The sequence below is a fragment of the Larimichthys crocea genome, chromosome X (genome assembly GCF_000972845.2).
Source record: "Larimichthys crocea isolate SSNF chromosome X, L_crocea_2.0, whole genome shotgun sequence".
NCBI classification, from domain to species: Eukaryota; Metazoa; Chordata; class Actinopteri; family Sciaenidae; genus Larimichthys; species Larimichthys crocea.
The window spans coordinates 17,421,023-17,441,274 of record NC_040020.1 but is presented as its reverse complement, the minus strand read 5'-3'; the positions used below and the strand labels follow the sequence as shown (position 1 = coordinate 17,441,274).

Sequence of the window (20,252 nt, the reverse complement as noted above, 5' to 3'; positions counted from 1 at the left end):
GCAGTAAGGCTGTGGACATCACAGCGGACATGAATAAAAGCTAGTAAAGCTATAGTAATAGCAAATGTGTTTTTTTTATTAACATCAATCAATTTATTAACATATCAGAGAATTGCATTCCATTCCATGTCCCCTGAGAACACTGAGCTTGTATTTTTTAACATAAAGGATGAACACATTCCAGTACCTGGAGATCTGTGTTGGCCATATGAAATTAAATAAAATTAAAAAAAAGTTTTGAGCTTAGCCTATATTTTTAACATAAAGGATGAACACATTCCGTTACCTAATAGAGATCTGTGTTGGCCATATGAAATGAAATTAAATCAGAAAGTTGCTTTTGAGCTTACATTTTTTACCATCAAGGCTGAACATTGCATTACCAGAGAATAAGGTACAATAATAGCATTCCATGTCTCCTTAAACAGCAAACTGACAAAACAACTGACAGATAATGCATTCTGCAAAGGTAAACTAAATGATCTGTGCAGTTTTGTGTTGGCCATAAGACATGAAATAAAAAAAAATGCATTTGAGCTTGACTTTTTTTTAACATCAAGGTTGGACATTGTTGTTTTTTTGGACACTTAATTACTATTTTACTGTTGGCTATTTGCTATTTGAGTACCACTGCACATATACTTCCATAAAGCCTATTTTTTCCACTTGTACTTTCTTTGATCTCTTGCTGTAGCAAGTAGTTGTTTATCCTTCACCACTGCAGTGTAAAAATCTGTGCAAGACAATTCATAATTCAGAGTGATCATCAGCTCACTCTTCATTAGTTCAACTGAACATCTGTTACGCACGTCAGACCATTTATTCTTCATTAAGGAGAAGACCCTTTCCACATAGCCAGTTGAAGATGGGATGCTTAGTACAAAGGACACAACTGCCAGGATGTTTGGAATTTCCACTTGCTGGAGAACTGCCATCCATCGCTCAGCTGTTCCCTTGGACACCCAGTCCTCATGCTTTGTGAGATGCTCAAGAACAGAGTTGGCAGTAACACACTCATCATAGAGTGCATCCATGTTGATCCTGCCAATCAGGTGAAGCCGTTCAGAGACCTTAACCATGTCATCATAGGAGATGCTGCCAGATGACAGAGAGAGGGGCTGAATGTGAAAGAGCCAGTTATCCTGTGAAAAATCAAACCACTTCTCTATGTAGGATATGGCTGTGTTGAGGAAGGCTGTGAACTCCTCTCTGGCCACATCTGCATCAGATGGTGAGAGCTGCTGCAGCTTTTGTCTTGTCAGGTAGCCATAGAATTCATCATCTCTTCTCTTAGCCAGCTGTCTGAGAAAGGACAACATGATGGCATAGAGCTCAACTGATGTGGTATCATTACTCTCCAGCTTTTTAACCACCGCCTCAAAGACAGAGAGGATGTTGTTGCAGAAGAGGAGATACACCTCCACGATGTCAGGGTCATCCTCTTTAACTTCATCAGCATCTTCTGCTAATCTCAGTAGTGTTCTGAGGTGTCTTGGACAATCTCCACCAATACTGACGAGATAGGACTTGAGAGGAATCCAGTTCTGGAGAAGACGGGTGACTGCAGGGTTGAGAGACAGCCATCTAGTCACCACATGTCGCAAGATATCATGAAACTCAACATCACAGAATTCACAAAAGTCCTTCAGTGACTCTCTCCTCTTTGCCGATATGGAAAAAAAGCTATACACTTTAAGGACAATGTTTTCTATGTCAATGGAGAGCTTATCCAAGGCATGCTTTACTGTGTTGTGCACAATGTGTGCATGGCAATTGCCTCGTAAAATGTTAGCATTGCACTGTTTCAGTTTGGAATATACGGAATTGTGGATGCCATAATTGACATTTGTATTGTCTGCACTAAATGCAGAGACATTGTCTAATGAAAGACCTAGATTTTCAAGTGAACGTTGAATTGTGGACAGTATTCCATTAGCAGATTCATCGGCACTTTCAACAAAGTCAACCAATTTGTGGGTGATCCCAGTGTCTGCCCTGAAAAATTGCACAGCCAAGGGGAACATCTTGCGATTGCCTTTATTAGAGGCATCAGTTTGTATAGAGAATGGCAGAGGATTCTGAGGCATTTTTAGTTTCTTGATCACCTCCTCTACTGCCTTTGGAGCAAGGACATCAGTGACCAGCGCCTCAGCTTTTGTCCTCCCACAAGACATCTTCTTGACGATGTTGGAATCATTCAGTGTTCGTTGACAGAGCTTAAGTGCACAGTCAGAGCTGTTGTAACTTATACTGTGCTTCACTGTATGATAGACATGTGCTACCTCAGCAGCAGTCACCTGTAGAAACAAAAATTATATATATAAATAAATTGAATATGTGTGCTTTACTATTAGACTCTGAATTATCTGTGACTAATTGAGTTATTTGTATGTTAGTGTGTGCCTGTGTGATTTAATAGGGCTAATGGGGGAAAAAAAATCAAATGAACAAATAAAATCCTATTCTCAAACCTCTACTCATTAGTAGCTGTTTACATATTTCAAGTAGCTCACAAAGTTACAACTCTTTTTTTAATTATTTTTTTTTTTTTTACTTCTTTCAAATAGGGCTGCCTGAAATTATGTGAGCAGTGAGTCCTTGGGCCTAATGTTTGACATCCCTGCACATCCATCCAGTCTTGGTCTAGGCTACTGGCTACTGCGCTGTCACAGCAGGGCACTCCCATACAGTTTCACTTTCAAAATAAGTTTTCCATGTCGATGTACAGTATAGGCTACTTTCAATCATTGGAAGGAATAATTATTATACGTACCAAATCTGCTTCTGGTGATGCCTGACGCACCAGAAACTTTGAAAGGACTTGATCTGCCTGAGTCCTCCGCGCTCTCTCGTTCCTCTTATGACTTTCGCCGGATGCGTGCTGCTTAAGGTCACAAACTCCGCCGTGTCCAATGGTGAACACACGGCGGCACACTGTGCAGTTTGCCTTAAAATCATTACCTCGTACACACTCTACCCATGAATATTCCCTTTCCCATTCTTTTCTATATTTTTGTAATCTTCGTTTCTTCGCCCGCACATCTCGTTCTTCGTTTTCTGCCATGCTTGTGAATCTTCCATCATCATAGCTTCCTCTCCGTTGCTCGAGGTAAATGACGGCCAATTAAAATAGCGCATTTTGGTTTGATGGTGTGTGTGCCAGTAGACAGAGGCCTGGCTGGCTGGCCGACTCAGAGAGGAGGTATTTATTTGTCCTAGGCTCTTACAGATAAATGTGTAATTTTAATAGGCTACCATGTAGGCTACCAGGCTACCCCATCGGCAGAAACAAAGATAGCCCCGTCTATGGCAGAAATACGGAACAATGTGCGTTCCGTGCGTACTTAATACGGAATACGGATTTTATAAACCAAATACGTAACAAATCCGTATTTTACGGAACAGTTGGCAACTCTAGTTCCTGATCACTGTGCTGTTCTTGCATCACCTTTCTGCATCTTTACATCCACAGCAAGCAGCTGATCAGCTTAGCTTAGCTTAGCTTAAAGACTGTAAGCAGGGGGAAACAGCTAGCTTTGCTCTGTCCAAAGTTAAAAAGTGCTGTACTCTTGGCCGGGTGCAGTGACTTCTTCAAATCTGCAGACAACTAGCAAAAGTCTCACCAGGAAATAATTTGAGCCAGAAGCATACATTTCATTGTGACATTTTTGGTTGTGCACAGATCACACACACACAGATGTGATCTATTGATAATGAGCTTTATAGGTGCCTGTCTTTGTGCTAAAGCTATGCTAATTGCCTGTTGAGTCATCCTGTCTAGGAGAAAAAGTGAGTGGTAGCCATCTTCACATCTCAATCTGGAAAAAAAAAACACAAATTAGCTTCAAAATGTCAAACTAAGTGACACAAAGTTGGATCAGCCTCTTTGTCTAAAATTCTCAAAGTTAAGTTTATTTGTTGATGATTTTTCTGCATTTTTGTCACTCCCTCATCAGGTATAAATTGGTGAGGAGATGACGAGTGACAGCAGATACTGTCATTGACCTCAGCCTCAGTGGATGAACACCATCAGCAAAGATAAAAAGTTTAAGGGCACTGAATAAACTGCATCTTATTTTCAAACCATGCTTATTTTGACAATAAATTCAGAACAACAGAATGGTCTGAAATCATTTTTGGAATGAAGACTGCAAGTCTGACACACTGCACACACACACACACACATCTCTCTCTCTCTCTCTCTCTCTCTCTCTCTCTCTCTCTCCATGTGGTCAAAATAATAGGAATATTGGAATAAGTGTCAAAAGAAGCCAGTTTGTTTTTTTGTTCACTACAGACATATTTCAGAATTGAAAACTGAACTGAAATATGATTGCATGCTCTTAGACTTTACACATACAGTATATTTGTATGGTATATTTTGAAAAAAGGTCCCTAGACAGTGATAGGTGGCAAAAATTAACCACTGTTTGTCTCCTCTGTAATTATGTAAATGTATTCATTTTTTCTTTTTTTTTCTTTTCTTTTTTTTTTTTTTTTTACATTTTTACATTTCTTCCATTGTCCACAATGCAACTTGTCAGAGATTATTAGGTGTGTTTTGTTAGTAGCGGACAATGATGAAGTCTGAGTTTTGTTTTTAAGCTCCCTCTGGAGCCACAAAAGACTTCATAACATTTCATAAAGACAAATCCATTACTGAAAAAACAATGCAGATTAAATTATATTAAAAATAATTGTTAGCTCTGAGCTGACAGCAAAATATATCCAATCAAAACCAGCTGATGCAGAAACTGTAGCACTGTACCTTTAATATGAGTCTTTCTGTTCTCCTACTAATCAGTTAAATCACAGACTCAATATAAAAGAGTCCTCCACCCTACCTCTGTCACCTTGAAGCCATGTGATCCAATTTATGTTTGATTTTTTCTTTCTATAGTGCAGTGTGTGTGTGTGTGTGTGTGTGTGTGTGTTCACAAATGTGTGTGTGTGTGTGTGTGCGTGTGTGTGAGTGTTCACAAATGTGTGTGTGCGTGTGTGTGTGTGTGTGCGTGTGTGTGTGTGTGTGCGTGTGTGTGAGTGTTCACAAGTGTGTGTGTGTGTGCGTGTGTGTCTGCGTGTGTGTGCGTGTGTGTAGGGCAACCTGTCAAATTGGAGTAGACCTCATCGTCACATTGTTGTCTATGCAAACTGACAGGCTGTCAGCAACACTATCTCTTCCTCTCCTTAACTTTCTGTGTGTGTGTGTGTGTGTGTGTGTCTCTCTCTCTCTCTCTCTCTCTCTCTCTCTCTCTCTCTCTCTCTCACACACACACACACACACACACACACAAACACACACATGCACACACACAATTCCCCAATCAATCCATCATTTGTTTCTCTTTGTGTTTCATTTTTATCACCCACTGTCTTTGAGGTGTGTGACAGTCATACAACACACAGGTAACAGGCTGCAGTCAGTCTCTCCCTTTGTATTAATGTGCATCCATTACATATTAATGCACACGGTGGATGTTCTATGTGAAAATGTGTGAAATGTGCTGCAACAGTATGACGCAGTTGATTTTAAATATCATCATAATGTCATCTGATAGCTCACAGCATTAATGTGTTTACTGAGCAGCAGTCCTCCTTTAGATGAAATTATGTATTCTATGAACTGCTGTCAAATTTTATTTATGTTTATTAATTTATGTTTAACACTGTGTAAGTGTGCTTTGATCAGATTTGATTGACAGCGCTTCTAACAAGCAAACAACCTCAACCGTCATCCCATCAATGAAAAAACAAAAGAAAATGACTTTTCAACGAGCTGCATCACTTTCCTGCCAGGAAGTCAGCTAACAAAGTCTCTAATTCACATGCATGGATATATAATACAGCCTGGATACGGGGCCGCTCAGCTTCCAGTTTTTCCACTCGCTTGCAGCCCAAAAAACATCTTCCCCAAAGACAACAATTACAAAATAAACGTCTGTGCAACTGTGGGCAGGACACCTCGAACTGTTTCTGAACGGTATCTCGCGGACTCAGAAACTAGAATATGCCATGCTCCGGAGTAGTGCCTGGGTACACATATCGAGTAACTAATTGAAATGAATGGGTTGCCATCTTTGATCGTGATATTCTAAATACACTTTTGAGACGTGCAGCCATACAACCCACAGTGGAAACGCAGTTGATGCAATATGCCTGGGCCAAGAGAAGACTTTTTCCCAAAATTACGAAAAATGTAAAAATTTCCATGTCACATTCAGAAGTTATTTTCTGTCTCATTTCAATCTGAGTCATTAGATCTACCAAAATAATGTGTTTGGTCAGCCAGTGAGGGACTGCGGAAACGTTTCTTAACGCGCCCAACAGCAGTTGGAACAAAAGGGAAGCCATCTTGGTCCAGTTCTCTTACATACAGTGCAGTTCACTGAGATGATATATACAATATATATAATTAAAAAGGAGAGGAGAGTCCTCATGTTTGCAGCTGTTTATCCGGTAAAAGAGATGAAATACTCATCACACACTCTTGTCAGGCTCTTGGAATTATACAGATTAGTGTTTCTGAGTTCCTCGTCATCGGGTCATCTGTTTCTGAAGTCGACATTGTCAGAACTTGTTTTCACTCAATTTATTTCCTCTGTGACACCAAAACAAAACTCATTCAGAAACTTTAGGTTGGAATGGACTAACACACATTTTTATGGCTGACTAAGTCTAACATACACACTACATACACACAGGCTTGTGCTTATTCCACAGGGATTTGGCTTGGGAACTGGCATGGACCGCATTATTGAGTGTAGACTTGGAGCTGGAGTGGTGCCAATTCATCTCATGGGCACTATCTATCTATCTATCTATCTATCTATCTATCTATCTATCTATCTATCTATCTATCTATCTATCTATCTATCTATCTATCTATCTATCTATCTATCACTTACCACCATCGCTCCTCATTTTCTTGTCTGCAAGCGCCTATATGTGTAAAAACTTAGGTGAAAAAAAGACGTCCATCTTCCTCTGAGAAATGCACTAGCCTAGCCACAACAAGGCTACAAACAAACCATAATGGAGCAAAATATAGGAGCTGATGTTACAGCTGAATTATCTCTATTAGAAAAGAATATCTGATCTTGTGAACATGTAGTTGTCTAGTACTTAAATAAGATGACCACTGCTTATATTGTGGCAATTCATCCATGCGAATGCATGGACAATCAGCATAAAGTGAGTAGTAATGGCTAATTCAAATAAACTATAAAGAAACTATAAACATACTGATGTGGTGTGTTCACAAAATGTGAAAAAGTGCTCTGTAGTGTGCCCATTTAAGAACCCTGGGGTGTTAAGCCTGACTAAGCTGTTTTTTTTAATTTTTTTACAAGCAAGAACATAAAACAAAACAGTGACTGAATAAGCAGATCAAACAGACATAAAACATTTACAAGTATCATGAAAATCATTTACAAGTAGTTGCACTTTAAATACCTCACAACCTTCTGCGGTGGTGCCCCACCCTGGTGTGCTTTTTTATTTTTATTTCACCCCTGCCCCTCAAACAGCCTGAGTCCACCACACAATCTTCTGCAGTGGATGTGAAGAATAAAGAGGAATCTGTCTGAGAGACAGAAATCACTCAGGCCCTTTGCATGACGGGTGTCAAACATGATGCAGAGTGCTTGGTAATGGATGTGCTAATAAAATCTGCAGCGGGTTGGTCAGGTAATTCACCCTTATCTTGTCATAAATGTGATAGTTGTGTGTACATTGCTTGGATGACGTTGGTGCTGCTCAGGATAATGACTCAGTCGTATCTGGCAACAAACAAGGTTACATGAGATCACTAAACAAAGACTGCAGTTCAGTAAAAAAAGTCATGATCTGACCTTGTGCCACATATTTTGCATATTGTGTGGAAGGTTGGACTATGTTGTGTTTTCTTCTTACGGGACAAACCAAGACAATGTTACAAGGAGATGTTCTGCCATGTTTTTCTGTTTTCTAAATGAAACTATTTTGAGTTCCCTGTGGGTAGCATTTTCTCTGAGTTTTAATTGGAAGCTACTGTAAGAGAGATTCATTAACAGAGAGGCCAATGAACAAGGCACAGATTAAATGGTGATTCCTGTTGCCAGTCCTGGCCTAAATACCAACTGATGTGTGTGTTGATTCGGTTTAAGCGTGCTGAATTTGGAGATCAGTTAAATATACATATCTTCTCAGTGAATACATGTGTGTTTGTTCGGTGTGCTGCACTATAAACTGGGTAACATGAACACACGTAATTGGTACCAGTAGCCTGAGTGCATTCATTTTGCATATTCACTGAGCTTTACAGGACCTTTAGAGGAGCACAGTTCAGAGCTGGAGTCACGTCATTTTCCATTCAGATCACTTCAAAATGCTCCAGTGCAAACTGCAACTCATTTCCTGTCACACAGGCTTCCCTGTCAGCTATTTGGGTTAAGATGGAAATGGCAAATGACAGCCTGTACATGATATGATTTACAGTGAAAACTCTGGGGCGTGTTACAAAGTGCTGAAATTTGAGGAGTGCCGCTTTTAAATTGTGAATACTGCACATTGAAGTCAAGAGTATAAGTTGTATGCAAGTAAGTTGTGAGACGCAAGTTGTATAATTAAAAGCAGAGCCACTAATATAGACTCATACTGAGCATTTGGACTACAAATAAACACAGGGCTTTATAACAAGATAAACAAAGTATTATGTATATGTGTAAATGAGCTGAGTAAGGCTTATTCTCCAATAAACACAGCTTAACTCAATGGATGGTGGGTAAACTTTGCTTCGTAGCTGAATATTCAGAACCTGTGATAAATAAAGTAGTAACTAATTATAAGAAACCATTTACCATTTATTTCAATGAAATGACTTAAATAAGTAGTTCTCCTGCTGACACAAAACTACACAATTGAGATATGAGCTTTAATATCACCAAAATTCATTATGATGCTTTAAAATTAATATATGTTTAGCCAGAATTATACTATTAGATGGTATGTGACTTCTACCTGTGGCGTGCCTATATCTTTGATTGAAAGCAGCTTGCAGGCTGAGCCCCAGCAGGGGAACGAGACACGACGTAAACAAACGTATACTGTGGCAAACAAGCTATAGACAGACAGGACCACGCCAGCATCTACACCGACACAGGGTGACACCTTCAAGTAAGTTTGCATGTTGTTTAATGCTCTGCAGCCGAGCAGCTAATTAGCAAACTAGCCTGAGAATTTTTCCTGAATGTTTGTTTGGTCACAACAAGCAAAGCTAAAGATCAGACATGTAGGTCAGATAAAAAGAAGACTATGATAGAATGTTTGTGTTTCATGCAAAGACTTGATACATGACCTATGTAGACAGAGAACGTCACTGCGTTCAGATTTTCAGCTGCAAGTCACAGTGAACAGATTTGTTTGTTGTAGCAGAAAAAAGATGCACTTTAATTTCAGTTCTGCTGTCACTAAATGAACACACACCAGGTTACGTAAGAGATCTAACTTGATAGAGTCCTTTGTGGTAACACTTTAACAAACACGAAATGGCCAACTAACTAACTGTCAATTAGCATTAAAACAGCACAGCTGAGGCTCACTGACTCTGATCTGTGAAAACACTGGTACTGGATAAACATGCTCATCAAAGTTACAGTATTACAATTCCCTATGCCAATGCCTAAAAATCAAATTTGTCTTAGTAAAATGTTGTCCAGAGCAGATTCAACGCTCCTGCATGTGTGGAACTGGAGGGATGAACAATGTTCTTCCAATTTATATAATACCTCATTTGTTGTTTTATTGTTATTATGTATTTTATTTACACCATTTTCACATTCAATCAATACATTTACTGAGCCCTTGTGCTCTGCATAGAAACATGTATGTTTTTCCAGTCATCTATTCTGTTTTTGACAAAACTACATCTGCATCTCCATCAGTGACATATCCATCACTTCAGTTTACAAATCAACCAGCAGGTTCCAAGTGCATAACCTTAAGTGGGGAATTGATTGATTTATGATTTTCCTATGTACATTGTCATCATTTATCATGTACACTGATCCCATGAATTAAACTTACCTTTAATAGCTTCAGGACATCAATATTTGTCAGGAGACCCTGACATATTTGGACTTTGTTATGGGATTTCTTTAAGAAAAACCCTTTATTAAGGAATACTGGATTCAAAGTATCAAAGTTTAAGTTGAACTTAATATTCTTGTACAAAAAGGAGCGTTTAACAGTGCAACATACAAAAAGGGGTTACAGAGAAAAGGCTCCCTGAGGAGCTCTAACAGTTGGTTCTTATACATTTTTTAATGGGCTGTCTCAGACACCTCCCCACTGATACAGATATCATAAGGTCCTTTTTTGGTTTTCTGCTCAGTAATGAACATTATGTTCCTTATCCAAATGATACTTCCCTAACCTGTCTCTCCTGTCCTTGTACTACTGATTTATAATTATCTCTCTCTGCCAGCCTCAGTAAATCACAGGCCAAATAAGGGAAGTGCACGACACGTGCAAAAGACAGGATACACACACACTATATGAATTAAAACACCTGAACCCCAGTATAATCCTAATTTTTTAAAACAGATTTATCAGGATTACACCCCCAATGCTCCTTAAACACTCTGAAGTGCCAACAGTGTCAGATGATACATTAAATATGAATGCCTATTGTAATTATACACATGTTCTTTATACTTAAAATAACTAGAAAATGCATTGATGCCATATTTATATTGGTATATATATATTTATATTGGTGCTGTATTTAGCCAATCCTTATACAGAATACAGTACTAACAGCATTACAGCATGTACGTGCACCATGAAGTCATTGAAAAGGTTTTAACATAAATGAGTAAATTAATAGTCATAACGACAAACTCAATATGGTGAAACTTTACCTCAAATATACATTTTTTTGCAGTACATCTATCACTTCGTGTTTGTATGTGTGTGTGTGTGAGTGAGTGTTCTGTACAGTAGCATAATAAATAACCCCGTATGAAATAATGATGAGATTGGGTGTAAAACAGTGACAGCAGGGAAAAATAGGCCTGAATGATGCATCAGCCTCCAGCTAAAAATGTGCAAATGAATTCAGTGGACTTGACATTCATCGAATATGAGACTGTCAGATCAGAGGAGCTGTGTGTGTGCGTGTGTGTGTGTGTGTGTGTGTGTGTGTGTGTATGTGTATGTGTGTGTGTGTGTGTGTGTTATAAAGCAGATAATAAAGAAATGAGAGAGAGAAAGAAAGAATATGTTGGTTTGTACAAGGGTCATAAAAGTTAATCATAAATCTCTGTTTGTCGAGATATTTTTCACTCGGACTCGAGCTTCTCCTTTTTCCTTCCCGTTGAAAGCCTCCTAGCCGTTGTCCTTTTCTTCCTGCAGATGATGGTACTGATATTAACAATCAGACACATTAATGCTGGAAGAACTGGATGTGAAGTGTGTAAATACAACATTTCCACATTCTGAATAATAATCTGCCTTGAAGAGTAATTCTGTTTTATAACAATTAGGGTCTAGGATCAGTGACAACAGAGCTAGCTCCATGAAAACAGAGCAAACTCTACCCACTGAGGAAGACTATGAGATGTGATTGAAAGCTTAGGAAACAGCTCATTTTCTCTTCCTAGCTTTGTCTGTTAGCATTCTCTTAGCCTCTGCTATGCTCTGCTCTGTTTTTGCTGAGATCAGTTAACTAATGCTCCCCCGGTGCTCCCCCAGAGCTCACAGTTTGGGCAGCCTGGCTAACAAACTAAACTAACATTAGCTAACAGCAGCCACAGCTGGCAGCAGTTTACTTCACTGTCCATCAGGAAACTCTGTAAATCACAGAGAGTTGATGTGGAGCAGCCAGAGGACATCAGGGGGAAAAACAAAACATTTCCCCCCATAAAATATGATCCAGTTTCACCAAAATCAGTCAAATAGTTGGTAGAGGCACTATTCACCTGATTACAAGTCAGTGTAGCATGATAATGATATCACATTTATAGAAATGTTACACAATGTTGTTCTAACTATGTCATGACACTGCTCTTAGACCATTACAAAATGGCGTAAATGCACATGTTTCTACTGGGAAACAAACAGTTACTTAAAGAAATGTTAACAGCCCTGCCCCACATTTTTTTTATTATTCATTTACAATGATAAGGTCAGCATACTCACATTAGCAAACTCTTGCTTGTTTATTTTCTCTGCATAAGTCATTCATTCAACTTAGTTTTACTCCAAAGTCTTCCCCTGGTCATCCATGCACCCCATGCAGTGGCTCTACGCCCCCTCAGGAGGGTCTACCCTGCAGTGCTGTACAGTGCAAAATAAAGATAAGTTCAACCAAAGCAAACAAAAGAAAATATGCAAGGTGCAAGTAAGAGAGCCGACGATGGAATGAGAGCGAGAGAGAGGAAGAACAGGAACAGCTGATCCTAAATGCATGTTGGATGGACCAGCACTAATAGTAACTGTGCCTAGCAGGACCTGCAGGAAGACAGGTAACAGCTGCAGGGTGGCAGAGCCAGAGGGAAGTCACAAGTACAAGGTACAGTATGTCTTCATGAATATTCATATACAGTAATGTCATACTTTGGAGGTTAGCTTGCTGTTTTTTTTTCTCATAGTTTTGACGATGTGATGTTACTGAGAGCAACAACGACAATAGGAATAATTCCAGATTGGTTGTGATGGATTTAGGCTAATCATACTCAAACTGTTTGCCTTTTTCCCTGCACAATAATGACCAATAAAGAACGTTTTGTTGTGGTCAGTAAGCTCAAATCAAAGTGTTAAATGCTGTAAGATACAGAAGGTAAAGCTACACAGTGTGTGCATAAGAGCAGTGCACCCAGCTCCTGACAGCACCTCATCTTCTATGATTCCCGATGGGGTGGTCATAACAAAGCTTCATTAAACACATGAACTTGAATGTCTCTGTGGTTTTATTTTATAGAACCATATTAATAATTGAAATTGAGTGGGGATGAGGAGGGTGCAGCTATGACAGCTACATTATGAGATATACTGAGGGGCAACAATGAATACAACATCAGTGACAGTTCAGATATTAGTATACTCATACTGCTGCTCATTGAGGAAGAGTCTCTGCACTGTGTGTACTTCACTGTGCTGAACACTCTAACACTTTGACCAACCGGAAACATGAGCTCATTCACAGCCTGCACTCTCTACTCATGAAGTCATTGACTATAAACAAAATCAAGTACTGGAAATGGCTTAAGAGTTATCTAAAAACATATTTTAAGAAAAAAAGGAGGAAATGAATGCTGTTCTTTAATATTACATGTTCTTTATGTAAAATGTTGGTTTTGTTTGATAGTGACCTCAGAGAGGGGACAGGAAATCAGCTGAGAGATGTAAACTGGTGACTCCTTCATGTTCAGCACCTTACTTTGACCTGGAAAGTAAAAAAATAAATTCTGCTTGACTGAAGTGGAAGAGAAAACTAAATATGGCAAAGTGCAATGGAAACAGACTCAGAATGAATCACAAGGTACCTGTGACAAAATGGAGGCAGACAAAAGCATCAGATCAGGAGACTTTTAAACAAAATACACATATTTACATCACATTTTCCACCATTTAGGCTTTGGCTGGAGCTCTTTCAATTAAATCATCCCATTATGTCCGCTACTCCTGCAATGGTTTAATGTCACCAACTGGAGAATTAGCACCACCAGCTGCTCAGTGCCCCCAGCTCCTGATATTCACATAACAGTAGAGGATTTTGGTCTGGTTTACTTTACTGGTGAGCCTTTATGTACAACACTAGTTCCAGAGAAGGACAACATATGTCACTTACTCTACTCATATTCTATTCTGTTCTCTTGAACTGTACTGTACATGTAGGAGAAATGTACCAGTACACAGTAAATTGAATATCCACCCATCCATTTTCTGTAACCGCTTGGGTGGGGGTCACATTGGGCGAGAGGCAGGGTACACCCTGGAAAAGTCGCTGGTTTATCACAGGGCTGACACAAAGAGACAAACCATTTACACTCACATTCACACCTATTGGAAGCTCAGAGTCACCATTTAACCTGCGTGTCTTTGGACTGTAGGTGCAGTGCACAGAGAGAACTCATGCAGACACAGAGGGAGTACACGAAAACACAGGAACCAGGAACCCTCATGCTGTGAGGTCACAGCGCTAACCACTGCACCACTGTGAATACCACCTGTATAACCGCTCTCTAAAATGTATATTCACAACTTTGGCTGGTAAATGATTACCATATATTTTATTATTTCATAGTTAATTTAGTGTTCCAGTGTTTTCCTGATTGAATCCACAGTTGCAATATAATCATATCATATATATGATATAATAATATCCAATATACATAATAACCTATGTCCTGTTGATAACTCATCGGGGGGTTTCCAGAGATGACTAACTAACTATAATCGTCTTGGCTGTGGTCAAACCTGAAAGCCACATTTTGTACGTCCTCTCTGACACGACAGCTGAGCAAATGTAGAGCAGCGTGGTTTGTACACTGTGTGTTGGTCAGAACACTCGTCACATGCGATCCATATCACTGAGTTTCTCAGCTGCTGAATTACCAGCACGTTCAGTCGTCGCATTAGGCTGCTGTTGTTTTAATATATCATACTGTTTGGAAATGACTGAGAATTGTGTGTACAATGAAATGTATCAGAGCTGAACTGGCACGACTGGACTGGAGACATTATATCTCACTGTTACGACCCTTCTGATGCTCTTAAACTGAAGGCAATGTTATTCATTTCACCAGATATGGCATAAAACTACTATTCTGTTCATTAAAAATACTAATAGAGATGCAAATAGACCACGTCTGACAGGCTGAGGTTTGGATAAATGTTTAAAAAATTATGCACAAAACACGTCTAATATTTCCATTTGCTGGGATGGTGCAGCCACAAACAACATGGAGTCACACTTATGTAAGATACTGTAATGTAACAAAAGAACATTTAGGAAGGAAAGTAATGAACAAAAACTACAATATCACACAGTTACAGATGGCCCACAGTGGAGTATCTAGCTGTCTGATAGCTTCATATTCATCTCCAGAAACATATGATTTCTGTTTGTATACAAAGATGAGACCTAATTTATTATGAAATCTTTTTCCTTGTCCCAGAAGGAAAACATTAGAAAAAAATCACAATGTTCTTATTCTACTGTTTTCTCCCCAACAGTGTTTTTGCATCTCCTCCCTCACAGCAGAAAGGTATAATACCTAAATGGCTGGCTGTTTTTACCCAGGAGTGTATTGCTGTGTTATGAATCTATAATGTAATCCCTCGACATGAAGAGTCACACATCATTCAAATGCTACAGTACATTACTATCTCAACCCATCAGACACGTATGTTGGAAAGCTCATGCATGGAAATCTGAGAGCTGCAAGAGAGAGAGAGAAAGGGAGAGTGAAAGAGAGAGAGTGAGAGAGAGAGAAAGAGAGAGAGAGAGAAAGAGAGAGTGAAAGAGAGAGAGTGAGAGAGAGAGAAAGTGAGAGAGAGAGTGTTGGTTTGTGTGTGCATGTGTCATATATGTATATACATATATACATATGTATGTATACACATGCATATATGGTGCAGCACAGGCATGTTGTGTATATCTTTGCAGTTGTGTGCATCTGTGCTCATATCTGTGTGTGTGTGGTGTGTGTGTGCATGTGCATGTGCGGATGTACAAGTATTTCAGTGTACACGTGTGTTTGATTGGTTTAGTGCATATGTGCATGTGTTTTAGTGTGTGTATATTGTGTGTGTGTGTGTGTGTGTGTGTAGTTTTATAGAGAGGAGCTGTGTGTGGGGGAGGAGAATGTGGAAGTGAATTATGCCTTTTTTTTCAGAGGGGAGGGGTGCATATGTATGTGGGGGATGGGCGGATTGCACACTGTATGTATGTTCACTAAGTATGTGTGGGCTGGTTTGTGGTGTGTGTGTATGTGTGTGAGGGAGAAAGTGTTTGAGAATGCATGAGAAAAAGAAAATACATTTTTACGATACCCCTTTGTGTGTATAAACTCTGCAGTGTGTATGTGCATTTTTATGTACTTGTGTGTCCATGGTTATGTTTACAAATTGCGTGTGTGTGTGTGTTTGGACCCTATAGATTTGTGTGTATGAGGGAATGTGTGTATGTGTTACTACTATATAGAGTATAATTACGAGCATGTCTGCAGGTATGTGTGTGAGTAGCTTTTTATATTTGAAATGTAAGTGTGACCATCTGTTTAAGTGCACTGTATGTGTGTGAATCAGTGAGGTGTGCATATGTGTGTGTGTGTGAGTGTGTGTGTGTGTGTGTGTGAGTGGGTGGGAGAGAATCTCTTTGTTTATGTGCATCTGTGTACATGTATTTATCTCTCAATAATGGAAATGTGTTGTTCTGTCATTAAAGATCATCCGGACAGGCAGATAGTAGCCTTCCTTCTACTCTGATTTCTTTCAAACACACACAGTCTGTTTTATTGTTGATCTGTTGTATCTCCCTGGCATTAGCTCATTCATGGATTATTTTGTCTAAATTAATTTGATCATTTAAATGACTTGTGTAGCTATTTATTTTCTATATCTTTTTCCAAAACTGAACTGAAGCCTGTGGCGTAACTTGTTTCATTTTAAATGAGCAAGAGGGGCTGTATAGAGTCAAACACAATTAACTACATAACTGCACATTTGCACGTTTGTAAAATATTCCATATAGGCTTTACTGTCACTGCCTCATAAAGATACCAAACAGTACTGACTTAACCTACAGCCTGAAGGCTTTTATGTTTGCTGTCCATCCCTTTTTCATGTGAATAATATTCTTCTGCACTGGAACTTACAGATCTAACAGTAGCTTGACAAATGCTTTATTGAGTGGAATAAATACAAACTTGTACAAAGTTTGGGTAACTGCATTCAAATTATGCTACAACCATGGTGGTGGTAAACCTCCCCAGCTATTAACATCATATGCCAACATGAATCTCTGTGATAATGTTTATAGGACAAAAAAAATGATTTGGTATGAAGTAACTCATATTGATAGATAGATTGATTGATTGGAATTATTGATAAGGATTGGTTTGTGCTCCAAATGAACCTGTTCGTACTACGGGTTGTCCAATGTCTTCGAAGGGAAAATTGCTTATAGTTGTTCCAAACAGCCACACTGGAAGGCACAATAAATATTCTGGAAAACATTCAGTGTCATCACACTCGGCTGTTGACATTAAAGCTAACTAAAATAGTTTTGTAAAAAATTAAAAATGAGCTGTGATGAGGAGTTCAAACTGTGGCTCCTTTCTCAACAACACACAATGACAGCATGAAGTGGGTCTAAAACTTCTGCAGCCCCCCAATACGACACTGGAAAGGTGCGGTGATGAGAGGGGTTCCTAACGGTACTCAACTATCCATCATGCAGCTCCCATGAGGCATATTGGCAGCCAATCACTGAACACAGTTCTGCACACAGAGTGAATCCAGGATGTGGAGAACACATGCAGATAGACAGGCCTCTAGACTGGTTCTAGAGTATACATAAAACTCAAGGTAAACACACATATATAAGATAAATTAAAGACTGAGAAGAAATGTTTAATCATCCTAAAATGTCTTGCAACATGAAGCTTTAACTTGAAGCTTTTCTTTGTGAGTAAATCTGGTGGCTGACAAGGAACCCTCAGACTTTCTTACTACCTGGAGTCCCAGAACAGTCTCACAGCAGCTGCTGGAACCAAATTAAAGCAGTGCTGGGGGACTGAAGAGTGATGGACATAATTCACCAACACCATTGTGCACTGCTTAACCCTGCCCAAATTTGTCCCAACTCAGCTAGTTTAATCTTCTCAGGCAGCTGGACTCAAGAGATCACGAGAAAATCCATCTTGAAAATCCAATCAGCCTCCTACGAGAACGAGGTTAGTGTGGATGCTACTAATATTACTTTATTTACTTTAATACTTTATTTAATGTAAAGTCTCTGTCTGTTTTCAATAGTTTGACTATGTTCAACACTTGTTGGTTGGAAACATTGGGTAGGTCCTTGAAGCCTGCATTCATGGCAGCAAAATGAAGTTGGCTAGGCCCATTTCACAACCACATACAGCTTGCTCTTGTCAATCTTAATATTGGAGCAAGCAAGGATGTAGCCAATACCAGACACAACAGCATGGACCTCTGTCTTGATGGACAGATGGGTCTTCAGTAGCTCTGTGCTGCATAGAGAAAGTGGGTAGGGAGTGGTATACTGGTGATTGTGTTCTGGTGCTGCGATCTAAGCCAGGCAGAACTGAAACAGAAGACGGAGAGACAGAGCAAAGAACAGAAGTCACTGTTGGCTTCCTCGTCCTCGTCCTTCCTCATGCCAGAAGTCAGTGATAACTTGAATTGCACAAGAACCTGGGGAGATACTAGACATGCAAATCTGAACCACAAGCAGAAACTACTGCAGGAATTAAAAAGATGTCAAACTGAAAGACATGACAGTATGAGCCCCAGCTGGATTAACCCGTTAGTCGGCCCTGGGGAAAGAAGGTCCTACCCACCCCCCCCCCCCCCCAAAAAAAACACTGTCAGCTGTCTGTGTGCTATGTATGCACGTGGTATGTACCAGTTTACCTCTAAATCCAGTGACTACAGCAGACTATACATGATCCTAAGAGGTTAATTGTATTTATTCACTTCATTGTAGATGATTTATGTGGTAATTTGCTTGAACACAAAGTTAATGCACTCACAATATAAACAGAATTAATTGACCAACTTAAAACATAATGTACCAGAATGACGGTCCCTGTGGTATTATCACAATAGACAGCATCAATAATGAACAAAAATATATTTTTTGCTTTTGCTGCATGCTGATTCATAAAAAAATAATGCCTAATTTTAATTGAAACTCCCCTTCATTCACAAAAGTAATGTTTACAGGCTCCAGGAACCCCTGGTTAGACCTTTTGGCACTGTCTTCCCTCTAGATGGAGCACAGTGCAGCGCCTCTGGTTCCCCTTTGTCAAGGTAGACGTGCACGGATATGTCGGTTACTCTCAAAATAAAAGTGTTTGTTGAAAATCGCTCTGCAACAGTACTTTTTTTTTAAACAACACGACGCTAAAGCCTCTGACTGTAGTTAATATAATAATTCGTGAACAATGTGAGTATGAGTGAGTATGTGTTTGCTTTTTTTTCTTTCCGTGCGCTTGTTTTTCCTCCTGTGCTTTTATTTTGTAACAACGCGTACGTCCGGCGTGGTGGCGGCTAACCCACGCGAGCCTGACGCAGGAGCTCTTTGTATGACTGGTCCGCGAGGTACCACAGCATCGAGCACACGCGCGGCAGCAGCAGCAGCAGCAGCAGCAGCACCAGCGGACGACCAGAGAGACACAGAGTCCCAACCAGGGACAGACAGGGTCCACAACAGCGTCCCCCTGTCCCAGACACACGGCGGCACGGGACACACACACGACGTTAAACGGAGGGAAAACGACGCTCCTTAACGTGCAGCATTGACCGTGAAGGTTTGTTTTAAAGTCAGGTATTAAAAGAAGTTGGTTTACTGGGAAGTTTAGTGGCAGCAGCAGTTCTTGGAGCCTGAAAGCCGGTGTGGAGAGAGGAGAGCAGCGACCTAAACTTCACCGACTCCCATACACTTGTTTTAGGCACATTTCGCCGACTTATCTGCTTGAAACGTGCATTTATTTCCCCCCAACAGAAGCTTGTTTTATTGGACCGTGGTTGTTTCTCTGTTTGGTCACTCAGGGACTCGCCATAAAAAAAAAAAACCTCCCAAGTTTGTGGAAGGTTATCTCTGCGGTTTCTCACATACACAGCCGTGAAGAGAAGAAAGGAAGTCGAAGAGGAGAGACGGAGAAGTGGATGTATTTTGAGCCATGGATGTAACCGTTTACCCGCCTCCTCCTCAGCCGCTGGCCGCGCCAGACCACACCAGGCTGGGGCAGCTCTCCTACCCTGACCCGGCCTTTGGGACCAACAAGGTAAGAGCAGAAAAAGAGGAAGCCCACTTGTGTTCCACATTGCCTCGGGGTGAAAGCCACGTTTGTGGTGTCTTCTCTTGATTAACGCCTCCCTCTGCGTATTTATCTGTCTCGCCTTGTCAATTAAGTGATAATTAATTACTTTATTAGGCTCCTGTTATTAACGCAGCTTTTGAAGGTAACTGCAGTCCAGTCCAGTGTTCTTTACATCACATTCAGTCAACTGGATTATACACA

The 20,252-nt window shown here is 40.0% G+C and overlaps 2 protein-coding genes across 3 annotated transcripts in view; one reads left to right on the top strand and one right to left on the bottom strand.

Moving 5' to 3' along the window:
- Positions 1-296: 296 nt before the first annotated feature.
- On the bottom strand, positions 297-3,350 carry LOC113746684 (uncharacterized). The gene is made up of 2 exons (XM_027283469.1): positions 2,774-3,350; positions 297-2,297 (listed from the first exon to the last, which is right to left on the bottom strand). Exons 1-2 carry the CDS (start codon positions 3,062-3,064, stop codon positions 654-656), a joined length of 1,935 nt encoding a protein of 644 aa, XP_027139270.1. The 5' UTR covers positions 3,065-3,350; the 3' UTR covers positions 297-653.
- A 15,951-nt stretch (positions 3,351-19,301) lies between these two features.
- The window catches only part of tox (thymocyte selection-associated high mobility group box), a 42,704-nt gene continuing 41,753 nt past the window's right edge, over positions 19,302-20,252 (top strand). Inside the window, exons 1-2 of one of the 2 annotated variants that reach the window (XM_010751222.3) lie at positions 19,302-19,538; positions 19,780-20,015. In XM_010751222.3, coding sequence (XP_010749524.1) covers positions 19,911-20,015 — 105 coding nt within the window. In that variant the 5' untranslated portion in view covers positions 19,302-19,538; positions 19,780-19,910. Of the gene's footprint in view, positions 20,016-20,252 lie in introns of both variants that reach the window. The other variant, XM_010751221.3, reaches the window with a different exon arrangement.

Coding starts and splice junctions, on each gene's coding strand:
- LOC113746684 (XM_027283469.1), bottom strand. CDS start 3,064: ATGGCAGAAAACGAAGAACGAGATGTGCGGGCGAAGAAACGAAGATTA. Junction 2,298..2,773: donor CATCACCAGAAGCAGATTTG/GTACGTATAATA, acceptor TTGTTTCTACAG/GTGACTGCTGCTGAGGTAGC.